This window comes from Eucyclogobius newberryi, unplaced genomic scaffold (assembly GCF_026437365.1).
Source record: "Eucyclogobius newberryi isolate DKJ021-1_F unplaced genomic scaffold, fEucNew1.0.hap1 SCAF_14, whole genome shotgun sequence".
Taxonomy (NCBI): Eukaryota; Metazoa; Chordata; class Actinopteri; order Gobiiformes; family Gobiidae; genus Eucyclogobius; species Eucyclogobius newberryi.
In genome coordinates this window covers 13880607-13901204 of record NW_027315768.1, presented here as the reverse complement: position 1 = coordinate 13901204, position 20598 = coordinate 13880607, and the positions used below count along the sequence as shown (strand labels likewise).

The 20598-nt window shown below is 37.6% G+C and overlaps 3 protein-coding genes across 4 annotated transcripts; 1 reads left to right on the top strand and 2 right to left on the bottom strand.

Annotated features, from left to right (window-relative positions):
• The first annotated feature begins 241 nt into the window (after positions 1-241).
• LOC140359436 (polypeptide N-acetylgalactosaminyltransferase 5) lies at positions 242-8315 on the top strand. The gene is made up of 10 exons (XM_072444364.1): positions 242-1646; positions 1731-1897; positions 3407-3526; positions 3912-4047; positions 4175-4294; positions 4366-4483; positions 5171-5500; positions 5804-5884; positions 6679-6831; positions 7487-8315. The coding sequence occupies exons 1-10, from the start codon at positions 598-600 to the stop codon at positions 7619-7621; spliced, it is 2409 nt and encodes an 802-aa protein (XP_072300465.1). The 5' UTR covers positions 242-597; the 3' UTR covers positions 7622-8315.
• Positions 8316-9956: 1641 nt separating this feature from the next.
• LOC140360074 (uncharacterized) lies at positions 9957-11967 on the bottom strand. The gene is made up of 2 exons (XM_072445390.1): positions 11429-11967; positions 9957-10213 (listed from the first exon to the last, which is right to left on the bottom strand). Exons 1-2 carry the CDS (start codon positions 11859-11861, stop codon positions 9957-9959), a joined length of 690 nt encoding a protein of 229 aa, XP_072301491.1. The 5' UTR covers positions 11862-11967.
• Positions 11968-15061: 3094 nt separating this feature from the next.
• Positions 15062-20244, bottom strand: cytip (cytohesin 1 interacting protein). Of its 2 annotated transcripts, none has more exons than XM_072444363.1 (8): positions 20028-20244; positions 18835-18869; positions 18686-18740; positions 17757-17859; positions 17493-17586; positions 17026-17092; positions 16843-16909; positions 15062-15660 (listed from the first exon to the last, which is right to left on the bottom strand). In XM_072444363.1, exons 1-8 carry the CDS (start codon positions 20199-20201, stop codon positions 15206-15208), a joined length of 1050 nt encoding a protein of 349 aa, XP_072300464.1. In that variant the 5' UTR covers positions 20202-20244; the 3' UTR covers positions 15062-15205. The 2 variants fall into 2 exon arrangements, with proteins under 2 accessions (XP_072300464.1, XP_072300463.1); XM_072444362.1 differs by having other exon boundaries at positions 15064-15660; positions 18835-18878.
• Positions 20245-20598: the final 354 nt, after the last annotated feature.

The following is a 20598-nucleotide window of genomic DNA, read 5'->3' as shown; positions in this document are numbered from 1 at the left end:
TTAAAAAAACTGACACGCCAATTTATTTCAGTAGAAAAACGTCGCAAGATCATTCTAGATATGCCATCAATGTAATTAAAAATAAGGGTTGGTGTTTCTTGAGTAATCTAAACATATTTAAAACACTTCCTGTTCACTCGTGGCTCATTTCTGTTAGCTTAGCATGACGCTACGTACGTGGTTGACGCATGTATGATGACGTGTCATACAATCCGACCAATCAGCGCGCGTTGTCCAAGTGGAAGTCGGTAGCTACGTCCTGATACAAATGGCACTGTCAGTCAAAGTTGCGGCTTTACGTTCAAAAGAGGAAATTACGGATTTTCATTCGGGCTAATCCGCTCAAGATGATTTTGCGACTCTAACAAACCAAGCCAAATGTCTGTACGTGTTGATAGATGAACGGGATCGCCGGGATCGGTATGGAAAACAAACTTTACACTCGGGCATGTCAGTCACTACGTTGATATACAGCAGTAATGTACGGTCTCTAGCATGCCACGCAGGCAAGAGGCTTATCTGCAAGAAAACAACCGCCAAGTCACGCATCCAAGGTGTCTCAAACCGTACGAACACTTTTGACATGTTTATAAAGTAATGTTTTGTAAGAATCATCCGAGAATGATGAAGCTCAGGAGATACTTGAGGGGCAGTGGGAGGGTCCTGGCGTTCGTGTTCGTCGCATCTATCATATGGCTGCTGTTTGACATGGCGGCTTTACGCGTGTCAATGAACGACATGAGCGGTCAGACGCTGAAGGAGAGGCTGGTCAGAGAGAGGCAACTTTTTAAGCAGCAGTCCATGGTGACCAAAGTGTTAAAGGGCGGACACCCAGTTCAAAGGGTCAACCCAGGCGTGACACCGGCCAATAATGATGGACCGCTCAATGTTGACAAATTGGCTGAAAATGTGTACAGAGGGAGGAAAAGAGTGAGAATAATGGGAGACAAGAAGGTGGACTCCAAACAAAGCAATTCTTTACAGGACGCCAAAGAAACACAAGAAACCAAGCAGTCTTTCAAAAAACCTGTGGATTGGGATGTGAATGAAAAACATCAGTTGGATGAGGGTGAACTTAAAACTACAACAAAAATGGCAGCTAAGGTTGTTGTAGCTAATGAAAACCAATTGCAACCGACTATTCAAGACAATAAAATAGTTGAACTTGTAAAGAAAAGAGATGATGTTGCGCCAAAGCCACTAGACAAAGTAAAGAATGGACAAGCCGTGACGACAGCCAAGTTAGAGCCACACCCTGTTAAAACAACTGCCAACACTCCCATCAAGGATGTAGAACATGAGGTAAATAGCACAATTAAAGAGACGCTAGTCAAGACAAATGCCAAAGATGTTGCAGTTGTGGCAAAAGAACAGCTGCAATCTGACCCCAAGCCCCAGGAGAATGTGGAACTCAAAGAAAATGTCACGGTTGTTTGGAAAAAGCCAGGTGTCCATAAAGTGCTTCCACTAGACATGACTCAGTCTCCCAGAAATCCCAAAGCAGTGGGCCAGTTCGGTCGCCCTGTCATCATGGGCGATGAAGAGGACACAGAAGTCAAGAAGAGGTGGGCTGAGGGGCATTTTAATGTCCACCTAAGTGACCAGATTCCCCTGGACAGAGCCATCCCAGACACAAGGCCTAAAACGTAAGCATTCATTGGCAGTTTAGTGTCCATACTTTAGTTCCATGCCAAATCTAACTATGTCCATGTTTTGTTCTGTTCCTGAAGGTGTAAAGCCAACCTGGTCCACAATGACCTGCCTACCACCAGTGTGATCTTCTGTTTCGTAGATGAAGTGTGGTCCACACTTCTTCGTTCAGTGCACAGCGTTCTGAACAGATCTCCTCCTCATCTCCTCAAGGAAGTTATTCTGGTGGATGACTGCAGCACAAGAGGTAATATCGGTTTAAACAATTGTCCTACAACCTGTTTCATAAATGTGGTGCGTATTTGTGTATTAAAACATAATTATTATGGCAGTGTAGAGTCTCTTTACTAAAATGTAATACTCGATTTTGATACTAAGGAATAGGCTTGATACTCTATAACAGGGGTCTACAACATGTAGAGCTACCGGTACTTGTGACGGAATCACCAAAACATTGGTTGTCTCAGTCACGTTTGGTTACGGCACTGTGACCTTCAGCCATCCATGCATGCAGCAGCATGAGCGTCAAAGAAGCCACAAACATACAGTCTTTATGTATGATCGGAACCAGGACACTGGTTGTGGTTAAACGATACAATACAGTGGTGCAGTCTATGATTTTTGTATTGCTCACTGATACTTGCTTGCAGCCTTTTGGTGCTTTCTCTCCGTGTAGAACTGTACAAACTGTACTCTCTTTCCCCACTGTCACTTCACCGAGCGCTTCTTTGAGGTGTCATCTCTCCTTTTTCTGTTTGCTCTTTACTCTGGGGCACAGGCAGCGAGCAGTGGGCTTGGTTAGGTTTAGAATCAGATGATCATAAAAACAGATGCGCGATCAGATCAGGGCCACTGGGGAAAATTACAGCCACATAGCCTTTTTCTGCTGATGTCAAGCTACAAAAGGTATTTTATTTGATGTTAATTGGCCTCACATTCATGGAGAAAGATTAAAAGAGCGAATGAATGGAAGTGCAAACTGACGCAAACACAGCGACACACGGAACTCTCCAAGAAGTCAAAACTCTTCTTGGGGGTTACTAAAAATAAATGCAGCTAAGTGACAGGACAGTGGCCTGCTAAAATAGTATATCTGAAATTCACTAGAATACAGGAAATCACTTTCAAAATCTTTTGAAGGTGTGGTGCCTCTGCATCTAAGAAAGTAACTTGAATGTTGAATGAGTCCTTTTGAAGGTGGTAAAGCGCTATATAAATACACCATATTAATAATATATTAGTTTGTATTGTATGTTGGGACAACATAAATTACTGTTTGTTTTAGATACTCTTTACAACCCTATAAGCACATTCAGAGAAAAAGTACTCATGATTGTATTCATGGCTTTCAAGCAAAAGGATTCCTTCCTGATTTGCAGGATTTGGCATGGCAACGGTCCTTCGTTGTCATAGCAATAGCACAATTCAAATCAAAATATGGTATCTTTTAAATGGAAAAAGACCCTTACAAAGTAATTTGCCTGAAACTCATGAACATATAACCAATTTCATTTGCTTAAATCTAGACAAATTCTAGTTTAGTCCTGGATTTTAATTTTAATTTGTATATTGTTTATTTACTTATTTTTGTATTACTATTATTACTATTATTACTACTATTATTATTATATTTATACATGCTTTATTATTTATATTCTATTAATTAATGCTTGGGCATTCATTCTGAACTCATTTTTAGTACTATGATTATAAGGGCTGAAACATGTGAAAAGGTTTTAATTATTTGTTGTTTCAGATTATTTGAACGAGCAGCTGGATGACTACATGGCACAGATTCCCAAAGTGAAAATCGTTCGCCTGAAGGAGCGTCAGGGTCTCATCAGAGCCAGGATGGCCGGAGCAGCAGTTGCCACCGGTAAAGTCGCTGAAACTGGAAACATATGTTGAAAAGAGTTACAGATGCTGGACTTCAGAAATAAACACATTGAAAACATCTGGTTTAACGTGGCAATTCTACATTAACCAGTTAAAAGTTATGAAAAATTGTGCAATATGTTAAAGCACAACATTATTACACCTCCATAAATCTGTCATCATGAGCTCATTCGCACATTTCTTTGTCTGTAGATATGTTTTTATTTAAACTCCACCCAATTCTGCTGCAACCTCAAAATTGATGGTATTGAGTATTGATGCAAAAGTATTAGTACTAGAGATATATGCATGATAAGAAAGGGATGTGCATGCTCTTGTATTGTCTTTATGGAGAAACATTAGCAGGATTACTGTCTCTGCTGCAGGTGAAGTCCTGACTTTCCTCGACTCGCACATTGAATGTAACGTGGGCTGGTTAGAGCCACTGTTGGAGCGAGTTTACCTGGACCACAGGAAAGTGCCGTGTCCAGTTATCGAAGTCATCGGGGACAAAGATATGAGGTGATAATCATTTTAGTTTGGGAAACGTTAACTTTGAATAGAGTAACAATCCAAATGTTTGAAAAGCATTGACGCAATTTAAATGTAAGCTTTGCACCAAAGTCATTACAGTTATTTTCTTTTGCAGTTATGTTCTGGTTGACAACTTCCAGCGTGGAATCTTCAAATGGCCTTTGGTGTTTGGATGGAGTCCACTGCCTGTAGATTACATTAAAAAGAATAACATGACAATAGCAGATCCAATCAGGTTTGAAAAAGAAAGGCCTGTTTCCAGTGCACATTCCTTCATATTGTCTGACTCTATGATATGTTTTGCAGATGTCCAGTCATGGCCGGGGGACTCTTCTCCATTGACAGGAACTATTTCTATGAGCTCGGTGCCTATGACCCCGGCTTGGATGTTTGGGGAGGAGAGAACATGGAGATCTCATTCAAGGTCTTTTCTACACCCACACCATTTCCACCCACGCAACAATGAAGCGAGTCATAGAAGTAAAAGTTAAACCAAACATTAAAAGATGACTACTTCTGAAGCTTTTTGTACTAGTTTTGTAAACACGCAGTATCTTCGTCCCTCTTCACGTGACACCATAAGTAAATTAGCCAGTATTCAAATTCAAATAGTTCCATCTCAATTAGTGAACAAAAAGTAGTCTATATCACAACTAACACAGATATTGTTTAAAAAGGGTGGCTAATAATCGGTGCATTTTGTATAGTTGTGAAAAATGTTATTATAATACAAGAATCTGCAGAAAAAACCTTCTAGATATAGTTTTCACATAATGATATAAAAGTTGTTTTAACATTCAACATATTCATAATATTAAAAGTTTAATTATTGATATCCATAATATTGTTAGACTGTCAGCAATCTTGATAATTATCTTGATATCATTGTTGATTGTAGTTATTTTGGCCATGATAATAGTGACACAAAATGTCCTTCCATGTCCAATCACTAATAAGTATTTTTTAATGAGTGTAGTTACTGTATATTGGCCATACCTTGACAAAGAAGCATACCCTCTCTAATATCTTGATCAAAACACATCCGGCGTGTGCATAAATAAACAGTTTTGGTTGTCTGGAGTGTATCGTTAATGATCCTTTGTCGCTGTAGATCTGGATGTGCGGAGGAGAAATCGAGATCATCCCTTGTTCCAGAGTGGGCCATATTTTCAGGGGACAAAACCCTTACAAGTTCCCCAAAGACAGGCAGAAGACGGTGGAGAGAAACCTGGCCCGAGTGGCTGAAGTGTGGCTGGACGAATACAAAGACCTCTTCTATGGACACGGATACCACCACCTGCTGGACAAAAAGCACATCGACATCGGCGACCTCACAGAGCAAATCGAGCTGCGGAAGAAGCTCAAGTGCAAGAGCTTCCAATGGTACCTGGACAATGTGTACCCAGACGCAATTGCCCCCATAGTCAAAGCAGAGGGATTGGTATGTAAAACCCGTCGTATTTTAATTCCGTTTGAGAGTTGTTTACTTTCCTCAGAAATATCAAGTTCGGAAATTTGCATTGATTAGTATGCCGCTCTGCTGGAGAGCTCGCAGCAAAGTTTACAGAACAGAAACTAATTAAGAGTCTTGGTAATAAACAATGCCCATGGTGTTTTTAAGAGCCAGCTTTTAGGATTCTCCGAGGCAAAATAAGCAAGGGTCATTAAATGTTTAAAAAAATAAAAAAACAATCTTAAATGTTGTCGCGAATGAGCTGTTTTGAATATATTTTGTGTCTTGCAGGTTTTCAATCAAGGTTTGAGGAAATGTCTCCTTCTCCAGAAAGGACAGCTCCTCTTTGAAACCTGTGATCTTAACCAGCAGGTAAACTTGTCATGTTAAGTGAATAATAAGAATACAACGGTTCACAATGGACAAAATGGGACAAATATTCAGAAATGTATGTGCTCTTTCTTTTTTCTGATGCCACTCCCTCGTTTTAATCCTTCAGTTACCTTATGTTCTAAGATAAGATATTCAAGATCAAATATTCCTTTATTGTCCACACATGGGGAAATTTCATTGTTGCAACGCAGGTAGATACAGAGGAAAAGGACAGAAAACTTATAGGAAGTTTAAAAAACACTCTTAATTGAAGAACTCTTCTCTAAACAAAAACTCTTATAAATAAAAACTCCTATAGACAGAACCTCTCATTTCCTAATAAGGAATGGAGGGGAAAAATAAAGATAAAATAAAATAAAAGCAGCTAGCGTAAGACAAGATAATACTAATAATAATGGAAAAATAAACACTCTATTTTCATCAGTTTATTACGACAGTAAGATCTCCCTAGTCCAGCCCGTTCTTTGTGTTTTTTGTGTGTGTTTGTGTTGTTGTTTTTTTGTTGCAGGTTTTAGTGGGGGTTTTTTGGGGAGGGGTTGTGGTTTTTTTGGTTTTATGCTTTAATTAAAAAATAAAATATTAAAAATAAACGGTTCTCTAGACTCTGCAAGCAAAAACGTAAGCCATAACTTCCAAACACGAGCGACCAGAGACGCAGCCCACATCAGCATAAACACAAAACCTTGAATTACATGTACAATATTTAAACTCTACCAAAATGTTGTCTTTTTTTAGCTTAATTATATGCCGCTTTCCCTTTTCTTTTTTTATAGAGTCAACACTTTAATTACACTTGGTTGAGAAATCTCCAGCAGCAGAGCGTTTGCATCGGGCCACAGAGCAAAGAAGGCAGCATCGGTCTGTACTCGTGTGACCGAGCCAGCCCCCGACTCCGATGGGTCCACCAACTCTCCAACTCGTTACTGGTAAGTCAGGGATCACGACATGTACTGGAGTTTAATTGTGAGATGGAGAGTCTATGATACAGTTTACTGCTCAAATGTTAAAAGTTACAGATGTTTTGACCTCATTTATGGTCATTATTGGACTTGTATACATTAAACAGAAACGCAGGGTGAGTGATATCGACAAAATATTTTTCTTGGTGTATCCCGATAATGATATTCGGATGATATTATGTCAATCAAACAAATGTGTTAAAACCGGTCTTCAAACTTATTAGTTGAGGACGTTTAACTGTGAGATAAATGTGAAATATTTTTCAAATTAATCTCCTTATATGCTTTTTTATTTTATTTTCATTTTTAATCAGCTCTTTTTATTTTTATACTATAAACGGTTTTCAAATTTTGCATATCTTCTAAAAAACAATCACGATATTATTAAAATGTCAATATTTTACACACCAGAAACTGACAAAAATATATAAATTCACTGTCCGCACAAATAAACTAAGGAAAATAAAAAAATGTATATTGGATGAGAGGGCAAAATAGCACAATTCCATTAAAATAAATAAGATATGATATTTCTGCCAACATCTGAATCATAGAATGTGAACACTACTCCTTTTCAACCCCAAAAACCTGGCTAATCCTTTATAATTGTGTCTTTGTGAAGGGCGAGCACATCGTTTCGGACTACATTTCCAGTCGCATGTGTCTGCAGGGAAAGCCCAAAGGAGACGGAGTTCTACTGCGATCGTGCGACCAGAATAACGCTTTTCAAAAATGGGAATTCACACATTACTTTTAAGTAATCAAACTGGAATAAACTGAACTCAAAATGCAAAACTGTGGTCCTATGGCGTCCACATAACTTGGAATTGCTTCGGTGGTGGACTTTTCTGGGGGCCGTTTGTGTGAATGGGGATGTGCAATGCTTTTATTTTTGTATTATTATTATTTTTTTCTACCCCTGTGCCTATGGTGAAACAAAAAAAGGAAGATTGTTTGGGTGCTACATATCAATACTTTGCCAAAGAGCCTTATGTAGATTCGATGGGTAAAAACGTAGCTGGATTTTTGCTTTATGTACACATTCTGTCTCTGTATATGTATATATTTGAGTTACAAGCTTTTTCCTGACGTGCCATTTTGTTTGTGATGTATTTGTTTATGGGTAATCCCGGGTTGCCTTGCGTAAGGATAAGAGTGCCTATTAATTATGCATCAAACATATCAGTGATTTTCTATGTCACTTTTCGGTAGCTTGTTTGAAAGCGAGTCTTTGATTTTATATTTTTAATCATTCATTTATTTAACAAAAGCTGACTGATTTAAAATCACCAGGTCAAGAAGCAATAGCAGATTTAAGTATGACACTTTTGCAGTATGTAATCCATTTGAAAAGGTAAAGACTCGTCGTTTGTATTTGTAAATGTGCAAGTTGTTGATTTTGTCTTTTGTCACTAGGGGGAAGTATTGTTCAAAACACTAAACAATCAAGGTTACTATTTATAAAACTTATGTGATGAATTATTGTGTTAATTAAATCATAATCTTTTTCTATAACACAAGTATAACTCTTAAATGACTTTTATTATATTGCATTTGACACATCATAAGTGAAATGAGCTGTCTATTAACATGTAACAGTGACTTCCTCTTTCTGCAGGATCTTTATACATGTGTTATTACAATTGAAAACTAATATGTACTGTTACTAAATTAGTTAACTAAATGAAGTACCAAATATTTACATGATCATGGTTAGAGCTGGGTTGAAATAATCGATTTTCCGATTTTTAATCTATTCGCATATTAATGACCGATTATCGATTCGTACGTCCAAAGATCAATTTATTTATTTATTTTAACTTTTTTTTAACTTAAAATTATTTTCTACATTTCCCTCAGTGAACTTCAATCTACCTTCAAGAAAGATAATTCAGGACTCCTGGATTATCTTTCTTGAAGGTAGATTGACCCTTAACCTTTTCATCAGTCTTCCATCAGTAACTACCAATACTTGTAATATTTGCTGTTTAATATTGATATAATACTAGTTTTAATATGTTGCTTCTCTACACATGAAGTGAAGGAAACGGTTCAAATAATTTTTTAATTTTTAATAACATTAACCCCCGGATCAAATCTAAATCGGATCGAATCGGAAATCAGATCGAAATCGGAGCGAATCGGATGGAATCTGAGAAATCGGAAAAAAACGATTTGGAAACATAAAAATCGGAATCAAATCGATTCTTGAAATTTGAATCGAAACCCAGCTCTAATCATGGTCCACTTTGTACATTGAAATAGTAGACTAGAATCAGCCTGTCACCATTACATATTTTGAAGTAATATATGCTTTTGGGTCGTTCTATGAAACCGGTGCATTTTGGCCATCAAGAACTTAAAATGAATATTACCGAATACAAATTTTTAACATATCCACACTATAAATGGCACCTTTAACCTTAAAAAAAAAACACATTTTGCCACCTCAGAAAAAAAATTTCATCAAATTCAAATAGATAAAGCATTACAAGCCCCATCTAGAATAAAACAAAAACTAAATATGAAGGAATTTACGTTTTTACTATTTTGGCTCCACAAATTGACCATACATTTGAAGAAACATTCATGCAGTGTAAATGGTGGACACAAACAAATCTCTTTTTTTTTTAACCAAAGAAATTGTCAATAAATGTACATTATGAGTTCAGAACAAAACGTTTTACTACTTTACTTAAATCACAAGTAAAAAAGTTCATTAAGATTATTTCTGCCTCCCATCCAAATCTGAGGACTCAAACGTACCGGTTTTATAGAATGACCCTTTTCTAACTGTACAATATCTTTGAAAAAAATGAGCTTCCACAAATATAAAAATGCATAACACACTTAAGTTATTAGTTCTTTGTCATACAAGTGACTTGTTCGACTCTTTTAAGCTCAGATCTTATTGCTCTTTATAAAAACAAAAGAAAAAGTCCCATAGTGCAAACTAAATGTACACATGATAAACACTGAGCCCCAAAAAACATTGTTCCAGCTATTATTTACTGAACAATAAGTCATGATAGTAATTATCGCGACGGCTCTATACTTTTATGTTATTGTGATCACCCAACAGTGTATTATTATTACAACTTCATAATCATGTGCTCAAACTCTTGTATCTTCTGCCTGGTGTTGCCGCGGCGGATCCTGCGGTAGGACATGGTGCTGTACTTGGAGGAGGTCAGGTGGTTAAAGGCGTGGCTGGAGGTCTTCTTGCCCTCGCTGGGATCGTGTTGGAGGCAGCGCTGGCTTTTCTCAGGTTTGTGATGAGAGTCAGACAGTCGGTGTGAAGCCTGTGGTTCTGAGAGGAACTTTGCTGATGAGGAAAAGTCTGTAAGATCTGTCAAGACAAATAGATGAGCATAAAGTAACAAACAGGCACTAGATTAATGCAGCGGTGGAAAGAGAACTACTTTTTGTTACTTAAGTAGAACTATAGATACAGGAAGAAAAAAAAGTATCATGTGAAGAAATTAAATGTTGCTTTTAGAGTTAAAAGTAAAATATTTCACACATCTTTAGAGCTATAAACGGGTTAAATGAAAAATAACCCTCAATCATTTCAGCAGATCTCAAACTATATCAATAATCTCCTTTTCAGACCAGTTGAATAAAAGTCTTTAAATAGTAATGGTAAAAATTTAAGGTAGTGGAATAAAAGTTAAAATTATCAGAAATAAAATGTGAAATTTTACAGTTGATAATTTATACTCTTTTAAATTACTGAAGTAAAATACAGATACCTAAAACTGATACTTAAGTACAGTACTTCTACTTTGACCTCATTACATTCCACCACTGGATTTATGAGGATAAATGATCTATAACCTTTTTTGATTTGCTTATTGAACAAATAACCACAGTCTTACACCTGAACGACAAGATCTGTTTGTTTGCTTTTCAGAAATGTATTTATTGATGTTTTCAATAATAGTAATATAAAAAGAACACAAGTCATCCTCCTTCAGGCATTACACATATAAATAAACAAAAGTACAGAAATACATACAGAGCAAAAACAAAATATTAATATGAATATTATTATGTTGAGAAGAATTTAGAACTGCATGAATTTTCATTGCACAATTTAGTTCAGATCCTGATATTGATACTTTTGTAGTACGGAACAGCACTGTAAAAGATATATAATACATAATGAGATTGCGATTATTTAAGACTCTATAGTAATATTTACTGACCTAATCCAAAGGTGGTTTAAATATAATCAGTGTAGTCATTAGTGATCTGGTGTCTGTGGGGATAATGTCAATTCATATTTACATTTGTATTTGGATTGCTGATGAGGTACTCCCTCTGCTGGTCATTGATTGTTTGTTTGTTTGTTTGTTTGTTTGTTTGTTTGTTTTCTTGCATTTAAAACGTTAGATGGGTCATTTTATGGCCTGCTGTCACTTTGCCTCTGTTCAGGGACGACAGATGAAAATGAACCTGTGCAATATATTTATTGTACATTGTCCCTGTCAAATGAATGAATGCGATGATGCCAGTATTGTTACTACTAAATGGCGGTGAGTGGAAAGAAGGTTGGTCTTACCTTTGCTTGACGACTGCGCTGCTGAGTCTGTGTTCATCAAATGGCTGGCTTCCTCTTGTGCGCTCACTAATATCTCAGAAATGGTGGTGCTTAGATTTGCAAATCCCAGTTCATGCTCAATGTCCCTTTTCTCTTTCTCCTGTGCAATAAAGCGGACAGATTCAGTATTTCTTTCCTCTTGTTCATCCTCCTGCAGTGGTGTCTCCTCAGCTTCACTGTTGACCCGTCTCCTCGTCTCCATAGCGACCACCTGATGTTGAGGTGTGTCTTCATCGCTGTAGAACACAGAGTCATCTCCCTCCTCCATGGACCATGTGTCCGTCTCATTGCAGGGTTTTTCTAGCGTTTGCAAAGCCTTTGGTGCGATGCCTCCGATGATCTCCAACATTTGACTGGCCACGGCGTCTTCAAAAACAGGTGATAAATCTGCCATTTTGAAAACTTAGGGGGAATTTCTCAGAGTCCTTTAATTCCTTACATTGCTTAAAAGAATCTAACCAAGGCTGCGTCGTCTTCAGTGCAACGTTTTCAGTGCAAAGTGAAGTACAAGGGTTTGGTTGTAGCGTCGACAAAGCCCCTTTGTGGCCCTTACATCTGCATATGGAATGAATGCAGTGCTTCTGTAATCCCTCCGTACCAAAGGAGCACAGATTAACATTTTCTTTTGGTTCACTTAACACACAGTTCTGCTACGTCAAGTGTAAGGCACAAACCTGAAGAACATTTCATTTTAAAGTTGTGCCTGGTAGAAAATACATGAATTCTATCAAAAGTTAGCCCTTCTATGATCATTATTTGGTATTTATGCACACTTTAGACCACTCAGATGATTGCGATCTACATAATCCGCCCCTCCGTAAAATGAATCTGCATGAATGTGCAGACCTGGTCTGCACATTCATGCAGATTCATTTTACTCGTTGGAGGGGCGGATTATGTAGATCGCAATCATCTGAGTGGTCTAAAGTGTGCATAAATACCAAATAATGATCATAGAAGGGCTAACTTTTGATTCAGCCCTAACTTTACCAAATTAACTGTACTTAAAGCTAAAGCTAACCCGAACACCTAAGCTTATCCTAACTGTGAAATCATGTATTGTCGAAAATAAACAGGGTGCTTTGCTGGTGGCGCAGTGGTCAAGGGCATTGCACATGTGTGGTTGCTGCCTATGCAAAGTCTTGGGTTTGAGTCCAGCCATCGACATTTTGCTGACTGTCTATACCCCTCTCTCCCCCTTACACGCTTTGACTTTCCTGTCAATTAAAACCTTTGTTAACAAAAAATAACTAAATTAAATGCGGAAAAATTAGGACGCAAAGCTCCGCCCCTGTAATAAAACGCTGAATGTTTAGGGGCCAAAGTGAAGATTAGCCCCGCCCAAATCCCCATAGCAGTAGTTTCTTTCTGTTTGGTGCCATCAGAAGACAAACTAAGGGGTTCATGTGCTGGTTATTCACCACAAGTCGAGTAGAAATGCACTATAAACAGATTACACACATATACTACTGGAGTCTGCAGTATCGTGTGTGAGATGACTTAGTTTCATGCCCTCCAAGTGATGGCAATAGAATCTGTGGTAAACCAGATTCACTCTAACTCTGCCGAGGTGGGTTTACTCTTCCTTTTTCATGTCATGTAAACAAAGATTTCAAGTCAACATATTACTGTTATTTTGAATCTTTGTTTGAATTGAAATACATGATAAATGCTGTTCCAAACACTGTAGGTAGACATGCTCCGCTAACATGCCGACGATGCAGAGTCCGGCCTCTTCTGACAGTGAAATGTTCTGCTTCTGAGTGTGTTTACAAGGCCAGCACACGTCCATGTTCACGCTCAGGTCATTTACAAGACGATGGCATATTGGCTTTTGTGAGGGGGAAAATGCTCCATTAAATATCTTTTTTTAATTAATTTTTTTCAGGATTTTGTTTTACCTGTAGGCTTTATTAGACAGGACAGTGTGGTGTGAAATGGGGATGAGAGAGGGAAGGGCATACAGCAAATTGCCAGAGCTGGATTCAAACTCACGACGTTGCGGCTGCACATGGAGCCTGACATATAAGATATTCCTTTATTGTCCCACATGGGGAAATTTCATAAATGATATGTGCTATCCACTGGGCCACTGAGCTGCTAGATATTTATACTTATAGATTTGTTCTAATGTCACTTATTATGAACGTTTTATGTCGTAAACTAGGCAGTTGATTTGTTTTTTTTTGCATATGGCTTAGTCCTACAGATATTCAGCGAGCACAGACCTGCACCACTACAACACATGTTTTTTATAATGCAGTAGAAATATTTGAGGTAAATTGATTTGAAAAGCTTTATTGGATAGTGAGATTTGTGTTTTAAATGCGTTGGTGTTGGTACTGGTAACAGAATAAAAGAAAACCTTGGCTTAAACGAGAATAAAAGAAGCTCAGAATCATTGGTCGTCCCAAGGCTCCATGAACGCTCTGAGTAGCTTTTTTTTCTCTGCGACAGACACCAATAGCGCTTCTTTTTTTATTTGTGGTTGTAAAAGATGTCACCTTTTTTTTTATGTCTTCACCCACGCCCTTTTACCGTAGTTCACTCTTCTTTCAGCACTTGAGAAAAATGCAACAGCTACTTTTGAGTAACAGAACACACAAACACGACTTAAAAACAGATTCTTTATTATCACAATTGAAGTCATTCTCTATGCCATTCTGCCTTATACATGCCGTGTACTGTAAATTACCAGTAGAGAAACTACTCACGCTCATGCCCACATCCTGTTTTTAGCCGAGCAGTATCTTTGCATCTCTGGTTTTGTGCACCTGATGCGGACTCGAATGACATCCTGTTAACGCAAGTGCTTTTCAACTGCGCTACATACATTCAAATGGCTGATTGATTGATAATTGAGTAAGCTAACATTCAATGCGATGAGTAATGCTTCTGTGCCGCCGCCACCGCCGCCGCCGCCATTGCTACGTACAGCTATGTGCAAAAAGACAGGCTTTTAAGGAAGGTGTGTCCATTTACAAAATATACAAAAAAGTAAAATTAAAAAGTAGCGGTAGATGCATTCAGGGAGCTTTGGTCTCTTCACAAGAATTGGTCTTTGTCACAGGGCCCAGATTGTCTTGGATTTGGTTTGAAAGGCCTTTCCGCTAATTTAAATAACACTTACATTGGTTAATGGTAAGAAAAACTACTAACATTCTTCAGCTGGTTTTAGTAAAGTCAAGAAAACAAACTATCAAAAACAAACGCTATGTTTCTATTCACACCAAATGTGTCATGGTCTGATTTCTGATCAGATGATTGAAATGTCATGTAAACAGTTGCATCTGATGTGAGTAATCTGATTTCTTTCTGATTGTTTGCACAAAGTTTAGATAAGGACAATTATGCCAAAAATTGCAAACTATGAAAAATGAAAGAGAAAATGTTAAAGATTAAAGACCTAGATTGAGGTGAGATTGATGGTCAGATTTCTCTTGTGCTGAAAACACACTCCAATAATCAGATCTATAATGGCTTTATCTGATTATTGTAGCTATCTGACTTTTACAGGCCAGATAAATGTACCCAGTGATACTGATATACCGTTATATATATTCAAATGTGATTTCTCCTAAGTCGAAATCCTACGTTCCTTACTTTTCACAATATAAACTACAATTCTGTATTTATGAGCACACCTTTAGCTAACATAATTTTAGACATTTGCAGTTTGTCCACATTTTCCGTTGCCTGTTTGAGCATTTCAAGCATTTCCAGTCCGCTTCATTAAGCTTAGTGTATTTTCTGTCTTGGAGGGTTCATCCCAGTGTCCTCTTCCTCCACAGAGCTCTGAAGTCCAGGAAGCAACTTGAGGATGTGCTTACGAACACTGGCCCTCCTGCCCTTTCTCGGCAAAGTCCCAAAGATGGATGAAACCTTTAGCTCATCCCAGGCCGGAGACAGAGAATTACTGCTCACAGCCAGACTGGAGCTGCTGCTGAGGGCGTGGCTGGAGCGCAGTCTTTGGTTCTGGAGGGGAAAGTCTCTAGAGAAGAAGCAGTCGTCGTCGGTTGTGGCGGCGCTGAGGGGACTGGGTGAGTAGACGTCTCCAAACACACTGGCCTGGTCACTGTCCTCGGTCATGACGCTCCTGTAGCTGCTGTCACTGGAGCGGCGCCCCCAGCGGCCAGCAGGGGAACTCACGTCAGAGCCGACTGAAGGGTGGAGACCGGTGTCAGAGGATTTACCTATAAAGAACCAAGAAAACACTTTCAGATGCTTAAAATACCAAAATGTGACTATTTAGAAATGTCTTATGTTAAAAAAGTGAATTAAAGTTGATTGTGTCCCCTTTAATTTAATCTTTTTTTTAATTTTTTTATTTCAATCGCTGCAAAATATACATTTTGGACAGAGCAATTACTACTACTATTTAAAGCTGGAGGGAAATGTAGCTACAAATTTTGTAAGAAAATATATAGGAGCAAAGGTTTACTTTTGTTTGTTCGTTTTTAAAGTAGGTTGTGTTTACCTTGACATATTTCACCAAGGAAACATGTCAAGGTAAACACAACCTACTTTTATCTTTAAAAACTGACCTACAGTAGTATTTAAAAGAAAGACATGATTCATTTTGTCAATGGATAATGAGCAAAGGTGTTGACTGTGACTAGATCATGGCCAGGGAGCACTTTACACTTTATTGTCCCTGTAGAGACATTTTTCCTCTGCATTTGACCCACCCTTCAATGTTAACTGATTCATGCATGGATTTTATTAAATAATTCACAATTTTTGAGTCTGATGTCTGATCCAAAAATAAAGCAAAACAATTACCATTACTATTTTTGTATATGTACCTTTCATAGTTTTCCTCCTATTTGAGTAGTATTTGTATTGAAGTAAGGGTACTTTCACTTGAGTAAAAGGGTTACTCTTCTCACTGTGAGTAAGTCAGATCCTCTCATTTTGGTCTATACTTTGAAAACACCAGATTTTGTGCATCATTTAATGTTCTGCCTTTCCAGCTACTAAATAAACTGTTTTGTCAAGACAGAACTTTAACTTACTTGACTCAAAAAAAGAAAAAAACACTAATCAAAGTAACATAACAATCAAGTTATGTAAAAAAACTAATTCAGTTTCATTACATAAAAATGAGCTTGATTCTGTCCATAAATATGCTTTTCCAGCGTTTCATCCACTTGTTCCTTGATTTTAAACCGTGTGACTGTTACAATGAAAAAATGTCCTTGAAATGTCATAACACATTCTGAGATTTGCTTTGTGTTACTTAAGAAATAATCAGAGCGTGTATGAAGTTAGGGAAACTCCTCGTAAGCTCTGCAGAATTAAATGAATGCGGTGATGAGCTCTGAAGACGGCTGAGAAAGGAAGCGTTGTGGTCTGACAGCCGGGCTTAGCCTCACCTCTCTGAAGACGCTCTTCTTGTAAAGTTAGCGTTTGCAGCTCCAGCAATTTCTCACGGAGAGTTTGCTGTTAAAAAAAAGAAAAAGTAAAGAAAAGAAGAAGCCTTTTATACTTGCAGTAACGCTGACCTTATCATAGCATTGTACAGAACTTATACCAGTCTGTGTGGAAAAATAAAATACCTTTAGCTGGTTCCGTTTCTTCTCTAGCTCATCCTGCTTCACCACATTTCCACTTACAGTTTCAATTCTGCAGAGACAAAAATACATGATACGTTAGAGTAAGTTTGACATTTTTGGGTTATTTTGTACATAGAAATATCTTTTTTATCATTTATTTACAGCCTTCGAATGTAGAAGCAGTTGTAGAAGCACAATAATGCTCGTCTGTACACTAAGATTAGATATTTTAACTGTGAAGTGTTTGTGGTTTTGTGTTTTTAGTGAGGCAGGCCCAGGTCTTCAGGGGTGCTAAAGGATTACATTCAAACTTCTGTAGTAAAAGTTGTTGTCACTCTGAGTTAGTTTATGTGGCAAAAGCTTCATGATGAACATTTGTGCTTTAATGCTACTACTAATCATTCCACTTCTGCACGGCTTGTACAACACATTTTTTTAATATTTTCGCGCCTTGTCCAATTCAAACTTACTTGAGGCTATTAGTGGACTCTCGTATTAGGTCTGAAATGTGTTGATGCGTCGATCCTTCTGTGCTGACACCGTTGACAGTAATGATAATATCTCCTGCAGAAAGTGAAGTAGTAGAAAAAGGAGAAATCATGAGTTATATGAGCAAATGTGATATCTTTGTACTGGTTGTTCTGGTGCAGTTGGTGAGTGTGTGGGTGTTGGTGGTGGAACATAAACATTGAAAGGTCAGAGGGAGCATGTATAGGAGGATGTGTGCGATTCACCTGCGGTCAGGCCTGCACTCTCGGCAACACTGTCCTCCTGCACCGAGTACACCAAAGTACACGTCTCCACTGCCGTGCTGTTCTTCAGCGGGAGCCCGTATGGCTGCAGAACATCAAATATGTTTAAATATGTGCATGAGTCCTTTCTATTTGTATTAATTGTATTTATTTTGTTGCTGTTGCAGACTGCAGCAGATGCACTACAAATTATGTACTTTAACTGTTGTTCCTTAACTCCCCTTTAATGCATAATATATCCCCTTTACATATACAAAATACTGCATACTATTGCTATTTCTACCACTAGTACTACTGCTGTAACTTATATGACTGCATGTTTTGTTTCTTCTATGAGGGCAGCAACTAACAATTATTTTCAAAGTTGACGTTTCAAACTATTATTCATCAAACTATTATTCATCAAACTAGTATGTACAATGTGACTTTTTAAATACATTTTTAAACAAATAAAACTTGAAATATGGTAACTGAATACTTGTAACTAAAGATTTGTTTAAGGAATAATGAGTAATAATAAGTGAATTATTGATAAAAACCAGAAACTGCCTACTCTTTTTTGATATTTTGATTGCATAATTCTGCTGTCTTATCTTATCTTATCTTATAAATACATACTTTCATATTTGTTAGTCCTATTACCACTACCTCTAAGAGTGCTGCTGCAGTCATTTCAATCACCACTGCTATAAAAGGACCTTAGTTTCCACTGCCATTACCACAACTAGCTGCTTGTTGTGTGCTATCTTTTTATACTTTGCTGCTATAGTTACTAGTGCTTTTGTTTTTTTCAAATACTATTTTCAACTGCTAATATTGCAACAACATTTTACGACTACAACTACTATTATTGCATGATCTAACAATTTAAAAGTTGTTAATAATAATTTCAATCAAAATAATCTGCTTACCTGAATTTCAAACCCATATGATTCATTGTCTTGTTTTTCAAGTACCATTGTGGTCCTGTGGAAAGTAAAAATATACCACATTCAGGATAAAACTATAGGCACACAGTGTACATATATATTGATGATTTGATCGTGGTGGATTGAGTTACCTCTGTGGGTCCGAGTAATCCACCAGTGATGTGGGCTGCTTGCTCTGTGAATGCATAACAAACTCAGTTATTGCATTTAAACACGATATAAGAGCTGCTGATCATAATGCTGCTTATTATTATGTAACGCACAGCAAGATTAAAATAGTTGGAAGTCTTACACAGTTATGTTTGGTCCCACAGCTGGCATTAAACCACCAAACTCTTACTTCCTACTGCACATTATTACTTCCATGTATTGTATTCAAATAACCATCAATGAAACTGTGTAAGAGACGTTTGCAGAATTGCTTAAACTGAACTTTAAAACGATTTGCATAGTGTTTTAGAGATTAAATGAACAGAATTATGCATATACAATACTATACTTCACATTGTATAATCAGCGATTCTCAACAAGTGGGTCTAGGCACATGCATGGCTGAATATTCATGAGTTTCTGTTTCCTGTTGTATGCACCTTTTTCATGTATTTTTTAAATCATATTTTGTTTTTTAATTGTTAATCGCTATGGTAACAGTCCCAATTTGTATAATCATGAACCCCATGGATAATCTAAATAATACAAAAATAACACATGTTTTAGTTTCAATAGAATATAAGAAAGAATACATAGCAGTAATTGAAATATATATACTGCATGAAACGCAATCGTATTCACTGTCAGCAGTTTATCAAACCAACTTAAGATCAAAATGACTCACTAAGTTAATTTGCACATTCATTACAGCCAAATTAGGACTAAACCAGGACTAGAACAGGATAAAACCAAGTCTACATCAGGACTAAAATTGAATAACAAAATGTTCCATATTTAACTTTTTTATGCAATATTTTCAATGCCAGTCTCCATGGAGATTGTATTTCTTTGCCTGGAATGTTTCACAGTATGGCATTTGTGTTTGCTAATAAGTACATTGAAAAACATCCATTCTTAATGTGAGCTCCTCTTCACTTTAGCCTTGGTCTGCTTGTGTCTATGGAGATTTAATTCCATACTGAGATGTTTTTATTGGCTTACATTGCATTTATAGTTGTATTTATTTATTTGTTGCTTGTTTGTAGTCATAAGCCATTTTAGAAGTTTCTGTGAGAATAAATAGCTTGTATCCATTATATTTTGCAGCAATCTAACTGTAGCTATCTGTACCTCTTAAATCCCTGTGTGTGGCATGTCCATCTTGGGCTCTTACCTTGCAGGATCTGGGTAAAGTTGCAGCGTTCTGCCTCTGTCTGTCCCGGCTGCCCTTCAGAGAGCGCCGGTACCACAGCGAGCCCTTCTTCTTAGACACACTGGCCTGCTCCTGGTTGCAGTTCTCCTGGCTGCCATAGCGACCGAACACGTTGAAATTCATGGTGGACAGCATGCTCCGGTGTGGGTCAGTGCACCATCCTGGCCTGCTGCTGCTGCTGCTGCTGTTGCTGCTGCTGCTGCTGCTGCTGCTGTGTGTGTGAGAGAGTCTGTGGCCCAGCCCGCACTCTGCAGCCCGAAAGTGAAAAAGTGTCACAGGAAATCCACATCATGTGATAGATTTGTGGTCAGTGTTATGCATCACACACCTATTTACCCCTTTTGGCTTTTTTCTTCTCAAGAATCACAAATGAAAGTTACAGAAAGAAGCTTAACATTTTGTGCAAAAATTCCCCAGTGCTTTTTCCCAATTGGATTTCTACCTTGATTGAAAACATTAAAAAGAAATGTGTGAAATGTGAAATTTGCAACAAAGACTTTTTTTTACCAGTGTTGGTTTTCAGAGTATGCAC